Source organism: Phalacrocorax aristotelis, chromosome 11 (assembly GCF_949628215.1).
Source record: "Phalacrocorax aristotelis chromosome 11, bGulAri2.1, whole genome shotgun sequence".
NCBI lineage: Eukaryota > Metazoa > Chordata > Aves > Suliformes > Phalacrocoracidae > Phalacrocorax > Phalacrocorax aristotelis.
The window spans coordinates 23,100,382-23,109,772 of record NC_134286.1 but is presented as its reverse complement, the minus strand read 5'-3'; the positions used below and the strand labels follow the sequence as shown (position 1 = coordinate 23,109,772).

Genomic DNA, 9,391 nt, shown 5'->3' with positions numbered 1-9,391 from the left:
CACTGGTTGGGGAGCTGGGGGGCTGTCACAGCCCCCCATCACCCTTCCCACCACCCAACAGCCCCAAGGCCACAGTCCCAAATCCTGCCACCGCCCCAGCATGAGAACAGGGCCGTCCTCACAGAAACTGGGGTGGGTTGGCTGGCTGGGAAGCGGGTGGGCACCCCACAAAAATAATAATTACAATTAAGAAGAAAAGAGTGTGGCCACAGTCTGCCTTTTTAAGTTAGAAACAGTTAACTGTCCCATAGTCTTCAAAAAATAACGGAGAGCTGGCAGCCCCTGCCCTCCCCACCCTCACCTGCCCCTCTTAAAACTCTGTAAAAATCACAGTTCCACGTTCCGCAAAGTTTCCCTTTTTTTTGGTGGTGGCGGTGGACTTGTTTGTAGGTTGCTGTTTTTTCCACACACACACTTTTTGCTTTGTCATTTCTTCCCGGCCCTCCTGCGTGCCCCGGCACCTCCCGTGAAGCACTCGCCGAGGGATGCGGAGAGAGGTGACGTGCCAGAGTCCCTTCTCCCGTGGGGACTGGGACACGCGGCGGCTGGGGATGCAGAGGCAGCGGCTTTCTGGAGAGGAAGGAGGCCGGTGGCTGTTGCGTGGGGGCGGTGGCAGAGGCCCCCCCGCCTCTGTCCTTGCTGTGGCTCCCAGATTTTGCCCACAGGGGCTGGGAGAGGGGGGCAGGGGACAGCGAGCACACGAGATGGAGATGGGTGAGAGGCTGACGAGGCGGGCACGCAGGTCTGGAGGCAGCTGCTGGGTGAATCCCGGGTGAGGAGTCAAGGAGCCTCCGGACGTTGCGAGTCGGGAGGAGAAGCCCAGGAAAAACAAAAAAACAGGAGCGAGGGAGAAGGAGGACCAGTCTGGAAACCATCTTTTTACATTTTGTGCCGGTGGGGCTCCTGGAGCTGCCACAGTTTGCTCGCCGCTGGGCAGAGCTCACTCTCCGCTACCACAGTCCCTCCACCGCACACGGAGGAGCGAGGAGGAGGGGACGCGCCCCCGTTTTTCCACCGTCATCTCCCCCCATCCCAGCCAGGCGCCCCAGGGACTTTGGCTCCTCACATCATGATGTGCCGCCGGCGGTGGAGGGCCAGGTGGTCGGAGCGGGAGAAGCTGCGGTCGCAGTCCGAGCAGCGGAAGGGCTTGATGCCCGTGTGCTTGCGGAAGTGCCGGGTCAGCTCGTCGGAGCGGGCGAACTTCCAGGTGCAGCCTTCCCAGGTGCATTTGTAGGGCTTCTCGCCTGCGCAAAGGGGAGCAGAGAGGGGTCAGCGCTGCAAAAATGACCACCGCGCGCCATACGGAAAAGAAGAAAGAGGCAGGGTTTCTTGGCGCCAGCCCTCGCCCGCCTCCGTGCTCACCCAGCGCGGTCCATTGGCGCCACCGGGTGCACGAGTGCTGCTGTGAGGCATAACACAGCACCGCGCCCACGCCGCCGGCGACACCCGAGACGGTATTTTGGGGTGCACACCCCACTGCCTGCAGCACTGCCTGCTCACACCCCAGGAGACAGCAAAGGGGTACCCCACTGGGTTCACTACAGCACCCCTGGGCACAGGTGGGGGGATCACTCCACCTGTGGCACCCTCCCATGGGCAGCATGCGACTGTAGCTGCAGCACCCACCACCCTCCCTGGGGCGCACCACAGCGGCACCCCAACAAAGATCCTGGGGTCCCGCAGGGCCCTGGGGTGCCAGCCCAAGGGAGTGCCAAGCACGTGAAGGGGGAAGCCCTCCCTGGCAGGGGGACTCCAAGGCACTGGGGGGTGGCGGGGAGGGGAGACCCCCAGTAGGGCTGCCCAAGGGAGCAGCCCGTAAACAGATGTGGGGGCAGGGAGCAAGAGGGTCCCCAGAGTATAGCCTTGGGTACCAGTACCCCCAAAGGGCCAGCACAGAGCCCAAGTGACCCCCAAAGGGGGCCACGCCCAACCCTGTCAGAGGGTAACAGCATCCCCAAAGAGCACCCCCCAGCCCTGACACAGGGTGCCAGCACCCTGAGCCCCCAGAGGTGCTCCCCAATCTCTGGCAGAGGGTGCCAGCACCCCCCAAAGACACCCCTGAGCCCCCAAATGGCACCCCCCAGCCCTGACAGAGGGTGCCAGCACCCTGAGCCCCCAGAGGTGCTCCCCAGTCTCTGGAAGAGCACCCCCAAAGACATCCCTGAGCCCCCAAAGGTGTGCCCCAGCCCTGACACAAGGTGCCAGTACCCTGAGCCCCCAAAGGTGCTCCCCAATCTCCAGCACAGGGTGCCAGCAACTCTAAAGACATCCCTGAGCCCCCAAAGGCGCTACCCAGTCTCTGGAAGAGAGTGCCAGCACCTACAAAGACACTCTTGAGCCCCCAAAGGGCCCCCTTCCATTTTTTGCAGAGGGTGCCAGCACCCCCAAAGAGCCTTCCCCTGTCCCCAAAGTGCCCCCCAGCCCTAGGACAGGGTGCCGGCACCCCCAAAGACCCCCCATCAAGCCCAGGGACGGACCACCATCACCACCCACAGCCCACTGGGAGCTGGGGACACTGATCCTGACCCTTCCAGGCAGGGGGGTGTGCGGCGCTGGCCCCTACCTGTGTGTATCCGCCGGTGAGCTTTGAGGTGGGAGCTTTTGGTGTAGACCTTATTGCAGCCTTCAAAGTCGCACTGGTGGATGCGCCGCTTCTTCAGGTCGGGGGAATCGGCTCGCTGCCCCCGCGCCGCTGGCCTGCCGCAAGGAGGGAGGGATGGAGGTCACGGCCCCCGTGCCCACAGCCCCCACGGGACGCTTGGGGACACGGAGGGGGACAGGATGGGGAGACACAGACACGAGGAGACTCACTCTCTCTGGAGGTCCTGGAAAGGGGCTGGGCCGCTCTCGGAGGCGCTGTCCTCACTGTCACTGTTCATGTCCAAGGGGTACATGGAGCCTGGGTCAATTTTCACTGGTGGGGGGCGGGAAAGAAAAGCTATTGAGAAACAAGGAGGGAGGGGGTGAGGTTTGTGAGCAGAGAACAGAGACATCCCCCCAAAAAACCCACCCCTGCACCAGAGGGACAACCCTCCTCTTGCTCCTGCAGGACCCCATAAGCTGCTCCCCATCCCTCCAATAAAAAGTAGTAAAATCAAGCTGGGGGATGGAGAAGCCATGTTGTGGGGCACAGAGATGGAGGGGGGGCATGACTTGTGGGGGCACCCCTTTCAGCTGCCTGCTTCTGCCTGGAGGAGGGGAGATCCATGCCCCCCACCCCGGATAAGGTGGGAAGCTGGGAATGTCCTGTGGAAGGGTATGGGGGAGGGCACGGGGATGGGCAGCTGAACTGAAACCGGAGCCACCAGCAGCGGGCAGCCAGTGGGAAGGGCAGGCAAGCAGGCTGCCAGCAGTGGCAGCACGGGTGGCGGGCAGGGCAGGCAGTGCCATGCCCCGTGCATCCCCTTCCCCTCCCAAGGGGACACGGGCTGGGGACTGAAGGCCCCAGGGGGTGGGGGAACTTTGGGTGAAGGTGGCAGACGTGGGGAGGCAGGTGGTGGGTGATGGGGACACCCCGGGGGGAAAAATCGGATCTTCTTCAGGGGTGCTGCTCCACGAGGTAGGACCACCCCCCTCCCAAAATTTCAGGGTTTCCCACCAAAATGTGCCCTTACCGGACCCAGCGTTCTTGCCGTCCCCCCCGATGAGCGGCACGGTGATGGCAGTGACGCCATCGGTGGGCATGGTGGTGTAGACGACGGGGAGGGACTGGACCACCACGGGGATGGTCTGGAGGTTGCCCATCTTGCTGGGCAGGTTGACAGAGGGGATGGCGTGGATGACGTGGAGGATCTGCTGCCCGCCGCTGCCCTGCGTGGAGGCCAGAATGGAGCCGGGCGAGAGGACGGCTGGGATGGCCGAAGTGGAGCTGAGGCCGGAGGATGAAATGGAGACGGTGGTGGGAGCAGGGAGCGGGGGAGCCACCAGCAAGGGGGAGGACTGGATGGAGGTGGGGGGCGGCGGCGGTGGCGGTGGGGCCGAGGCCGTCACCACTGCCTTGGACTTGTTGAGGGAGAGATCAACAGGCTCGGCCTGGGGCTGGCCGCAGTCGCTGGCCAGCAGCTCCTCAGGGGGCTCCGTCTTGATGTCAGCCAGCAGCACCGGCGGGTCGAGGGGGCCCTCAGCCAGCAGCGCCGACGAGCTCATGGCGGGCGTCGCCTTCCCTAGGCCCTGCGAGAGACCCAGGGCCCGTGAGGGGACGGGGAGGCCGAGGCACGGCGGCAAAGGGCTTTTGCTGGGCTCCCCGCAGCCGGCGGTGAGAGGTGCTGCCCCAGGGCGGGCCCCGCGGCCCGGGGCGGGTGAGGGGACGCCGAGGGCTCCCCCCGGTCCCCGGGCCGGGGCTCCGTCCGCCCCCCCACCCCCAGCCCCAGCCCCCCGCCGCCTCGGCCGGGGCCGCTCCTTCCCTCACGACGGCCGCGGCGCGAGCCGAAAGCGGGAAGAGGAGACCCCGCCCCCTTTCCCGCGCACGCCCCGCCCCCCTCCCCGCCCACCCACCCCCTTTGTGCCGCCGGCCAGCCCCGCCCACCCCCGCGAGCCCCCTCAGGGGCGGGCGGGGCGGGAGTGGGCGGAGAAGCGGGCGTGGCTCCCGCGGGGCGGTGGCGGGCCCCGCCACGCTCCCCTCCCCCCCGCCTTAAAGGGGCCGCGCCGCCGCTGCGCGCAACCCCCTCACACCCCACCCCCGCCGCCGCTCCCCCGCCCCGGGGCCGGAGGGGAGGACGGCGGCGGTGGGTCACTCACCGCCCCGGCGGCGCGGGGGGGGCTCCTCCGCGGGTGCGCGGCGCTCATCCCCTCCGCGGGCAGGATCATGCTCCGGGCCGGGCCGAGCGAGAGGTGTGAACGGCCCCACGGCTCCACCCTGGCTCGGCCCGGGGTGGAGCTCCTTAAAAGGGCCCGGCCGCGGCAGGGAGGGGCTGCGGGCACGGCCCGACCCGGCCCCCCGCGGGAGGCACCCGGGCGGGGCCCCACCCGGGACACCCCCATCCCCCCCCATACCACCCCCACCCCGAAAGGCTGCGCACACGCGGTACCCCCAACACGCGCGCAACCGAGGGGGGCCCCCCACAAACGCACGCGGCGATAAGGAACCCCCCTCTCCCCTTTGGCTGGGGTCCCTCCCGTACGTGGGCACGCGTGGGGACGCCCCCCGCCCCGCCACCAAAAAGCACCACTTCATCACCCCAGCAGTGACACCCCTCCCCCAACAGCCCCCCCACGACCCCCAGCACGTACCTGACTGCAAGCAGAGACCTTCCCACCCCCCCGAGACAGGCACACGGAGCCCCCCACGCACACTCACGCACACACAGGCACACACCCGCGCGGCCCGGCCCGGCCCGGCCCCTCCCCGGGGCACACCCAGCGCACACACCCTGCACACACACACAGAGCAGGGAGCCTCCCAGCCCCCCTCCCCCCAAAAAACCCCCTCACACACACACGCACGGCCAGGGACACCCCCCCCCCAAAACCAGCCCAGACCCGCGCTCAGCCAGGGACCCCCAAACACACACCCTGTCCCACGCACACACCACCAGGGACCCCCGAAACACAGAACCACAGAAACCCTCCCCCTCCCAGTACCCACATATTCACCTGGGGACCCCCAACACAGACACTTAGCAAGGAACCCCCCCCCAAACACCCCCACTCCCAGCCAAGAACCCCCCCAATAACCCCACACCAAGCCAGGGGCCCCCAAAACACACAGGCCCCCTCATAAATCACCAGGACCCCCAAAACACCCCCCCCACAAGCGGGGACCCCCCCCAAACACCCCTACTCTCAGCCAGGGACCCCCCTCAATACCCCACACTCAGCCCCCTAACACACCCCCACGTCACCGGCACCCCCAAAACACCCCCCCCAGCCAGGTCCCTCCAAACCCACCCATATCCAGGTACCCCCACAAGGACACCCCCTCAGCCCCGCTTTGCGAGGGGGGGGGAGCTGCACCCCAAAGCCCCGCGGGGCTGGGGGGGGACACACAGATGTGGCAGCCGGGTGGGCAGGGGGCCTCGCTGCCCCCCAAACCACCCTCACTTCCCACCACCCCTCCCACGGGGACCCCCCCGCAGCCCACCGGGCTTTCAAGGGTGAGCTGAATTCCTCCGTCCTCAGCCCGGGGGCACCCAAAACCCACCCAGGTGGGGGGGGGAAGGGTTGAGGAGACCCACAGCCCGCCCGCAAAACCCCATGGAGACGGGGAAGCCGCTGTGCACCCATCCCCCCCCCCCCCTTATCTTGCCCCCCACCTTTTTTTTGCCCTAAAATAGCTTAGGGAGGGATGTGGGGCGCCCCCAGACCATGGGGTGACCTTGGGGGGGGGGGGGGGGGCGTGGGAAAAGGCAGGCAGCTGCCTTCCATCCCTCCCTGCCCGGTCCCTGCGTGTCCCGCCCCGCTCCGTCCCCCCCACCCGTGGGCGTGGGGGGGGGGCACACCCCGCCGCCGTCACACCTCCCCGAGGAATTTCCTCCCCGCTCCACCCTCTGGCAGCGACCGCCCGGGATGCTGGGGGGGGGGCGGGGGGCGGGACACGGACACTCGTGGGGACAGAACACCGCGTGTGGGGGATCCACCCACCCTCACTGCGGGGCCGTGGGGGGCGCAGCCCCGCTTCCCGCGGGTGGGATGGATGGATTTTGGGACGTGCCCCCCTCCCCCCCCAAAAAAGTCCTGCCATGCCCGGGCCCACGGCAGGGTCACCCACGGGTTGGAAGGGGGGTTCCACAGGGGGACCCACCCCCCGTCTCGCACATTTTGGGGGGTGCGGGGCGGCGGCGAGCGTGTCTGCCCGGCCCTGGCCGCGGGCAGGGTGAAGGCAGGGTGCAGGCAGCGAGGGAGGGGGGGGAGGACACCGAGCCCCCGCCACCGCCATCTGCTCCGGGGTCACCCCCCGCGCTGGCGGGGGGGTCCTGCCCAGCCCCCCTGCCCCACGCAGGCCCGGGTGGGTGGGTGGGGGGACACACACACACGACACGCACGAGGAGGGTCGGGCCCTTTAAGAGCAAAGGGTGTGGGACGGGGGGGGAGGGAAGGGCGGGGCGGGGCGCGCCGCGACGTCGCCCCTCGCCGGCCCCCCCCTCCCCCCCCCGTGACCTCCCAAGCGCGCGGCGGCGCCCGCCCCGGAAGCGGCCGCGGTGGGGGGGCCCACGCGGGGCACCGTGGGGGGGGAAGGGCGGGGGGGGGCGGTTCCCGCACCCCCGCCCTTCCCTCCCCCCCACCCCCCCACCCCCGGGCCCCGTGTTGCCAAATCCCCCCCCCTTCCCCACCCGTGGGCGCTGCCCCTTTAAGAACCCACGCAAGATGGAAGCGGCCGCACCCACGACCCTCCCCAGCCCGGTTCGTGCACGGCCGAGGCCCCACTCACTTTTCCCCGCGCCTCCTCCGAGTGCATCCCCGCCGCCGCCGCCGCCGCTGCCCCGGGGCGGTGACGGGTGGGGCGGGTGGGGCCCCACGGGCGGGGAGGGGCGGGGCCGGCTTGGGCGGAGCTCCCCTCCCCCACCCAGTTTTTGGGTGGGGGCACCCCACCCCTCCCCCCCCCAAATAATATCGAGGGGTGCCCCGCCCTGCGGTGACATCATCATCAGCCAATGGGCGGCTCCCCTCGCATCCGGCGTTGCCGTGGTAACAGATGCAGGCTTTGGGGAGGGGGGGCTCCCCCACCTGCTCCCATCCCCCCACCCCCACCTCACGCAGGGCCCCCCCCCCAAAACCGGTGGGGGGGGAGGGGCACGCTGCTGGAAGGGCTGAGACCTGGCAAACTCGTGTCAGCGATGGCGGGGGGTGGGGGAGGGCAGACATCCCCCCCCCCCCCCCCAATTTCGGGCAATGTCTCCCCACCCACGGGTGACAGGAGGGGGCAGCACCTCCAAAACCCCGGGCCAAGCACCCACGGGTGCCCCGGGAGGGCGGGGCAGGGCGTGGCCCCTGGGAGGGGACGTTCCCGGGGGGGGGGGGAGGCGGTGCCCACACCCCCCTGCCCGATTGCCGAGGGCCCTGCCACCCACGCAACGCCCCGCTCCAAAATATTTGGGGTGTACGGAGCACCCCCTCGGCACCCTCCCCCACCCGGGGGGCACCAGGGCGGCTCGGGGGGCGCAGGTTGGGCCCCCCCCGGGGGGGGGCAGGGCCCTGGCGGGGCTGGGGGCGCCTTTCCATGGGGTTCCCGGGGGGGCGGGACAGGGATTGCACATGCCGGGAGGCCCAGACTGGCTCCGGAGGCACCTCCCGACCCTCCCTGACCTCGGCTGCCTTTGGCCTCAGTGGCCTGGCAGGGGAGGAGCCCTGCGGACCCCGAGGCCTGCAGCTGGGGGGGCTGCCCCCCCCCACGCACCCCCCCCCCCCCCACGCTTCCCGGACCCCACTCGGCCATGACCACACTGACGCCCAGGGCAGGGGTGGAGGCTGGCACTGACTCTCGGGCCTCTTGCCCAGGGACCTTGGGGTGTCCCCTGGCCCCTCAGGTTGTCCCCCAGCCTCAGGGTGTCCCCCGGCCCCTCAGGGCATCTCCATGGGTCCCCCACCCCACCTGCGGGCAGCGCCTGCGCTGAGTTTGCCAGGGCTCAGCTGCAGGCTGTGGCACTGGGCTGGCCAAGCCCACCCCCAGCGCCCCAGGGAAAACCCAGGCTGGGGTTAACCCCACCCCACCCCCAAAATGCAGCTCCCCGCTGCTGCCCGCTCCCCTGGTGATGGGGTGACGGCTGCTCCCCACCCTGCCGCAGAGCGGGACGGGTCCCACCCCAGCACTGTCTCACCCCTGGCCTTTTGGGGTGACAGTGGTCCCGCTCCCCGCCCCGGCGTGGGCTCCATCCGCAGCCCACCCAGCCCTGTCCCCTGCCAAACCCCGCTGAGCTGAGACCCCCCCCGCAGATCCGGGAGTCCCCAGTCATGGGCGTCCCCGTGGGGCGCGCGGGGTAGGACAGCAGGCCTGGTGCTCCCCGCCACCGCCGTCACCTCCGGGCACGGCTCCGAGGAGCCACTTGCAACCACCACGGGGCCGACCGGGAGAAGCTGCAGCCGCCCAGCGCTAATGTGGGGCTGACCCACATCAGCCGGGAGGTGAGGGTTGGGGACCCCCGGTGACACCCTGCTCTCCCCCAGCTGCCGCCGCTCAACCAGGAGCGGGAGCGGACCCACCCCGTTTTTGCAAATAAAATGCAAACCTCCCCCAAGAAAACATGCAAGGGGGAGACACGGGGCTGAGCCCACATGGGGACCCCCCCTCACCTCCACTGGGGCTCCTTGGCCAACATCCGCCTCTCGCCTCCCCCAGAGCTGTGAAGGTTTTGGGGACCAGAAAAGCTTTTTTGGGGAGGGGGCTGGGCGGCGCGAGCGGGCACAGCGCCCAGAGAGCCCCTCGCTCTGACGATGTGGAGCTGAAGGACTGGCTTCA

At 69.2% G+C, this 9,391-nt stretch overlaps 1 protein-coding gene across 5 annotated transcripts; it reads right to left on the bottom strand.

Annotated features, from left to right (window-relative positions):
* Positions 1-201: 201 nt before the first annotated feature.
* Positions 202-7,487, bottom strand: KLF8 (KLF transcription factor 8). Of its 5 annotated transcripts, XM_075106310.1 has the most exons (6): positions 7,367-7,385; positions 4,738-4,855; positions 3,615-4,170; positions 2,812-2,938; positions 2,564-2,697; positions 202-1,244 (listed from the first exon to the last, which is right to left on the bottom strand). In XM_075106310.1, exons 2-6 carry the CDS (start codon positions 4,804-4,806, stop codon positions 1,063-1,065), a joined length of 1,068 nt encoding a protein of 355 aa, XP_074962411.1. In that variant the 5' UTR covers positions 4,807-4,855; positions 7,367-7,385; the 3' UTR covers positions 202-1,062. The 5 variants fall into 5 exon arrangements, with proteins under 5 accessions (XP_074962411.1, XP_074962409.1, XP_074962410.1 ...); XM_075106308.1 differs by lacking the exon at positions 4,738-4,855 and having other exon boundaries at positions 7,367-7,487; XM_075106309.1 differs by lacking the exons at positions 4,738-4,855; positions 7,367-7,385 and adding an exon at positions 5,230-5,330.
* Positions 7,488-9,391: the final 1,904 nt, after the last annotated feature.

Excerpts from the sequence above, each read along its gene's own strand:
- KLF8 (XM_075106310.1), bottom strand. The coding sequence starts at position 4,806 with ATGATCCTGCCCGCGGAGGGGATGAGCGCCGCGCACCCGCGGAGGAGC. Across the intron at positions 4,171-4,737 it reads CCCCCCGCGCCGCCGGGGCG|GGCCTAGGGAAGGCGACGCC; the intron begins GTGAGTGACCCA and ends GGTCTCTCGCAG. Across the intron at positions 2,939-3,614 it reads CGGCAAGAACGCTGGGTCCG|CTTTTCTTTCCCGCCCCCCA; the intron begins GTAAGGGCACAT and ends GTTTCTCAATAG.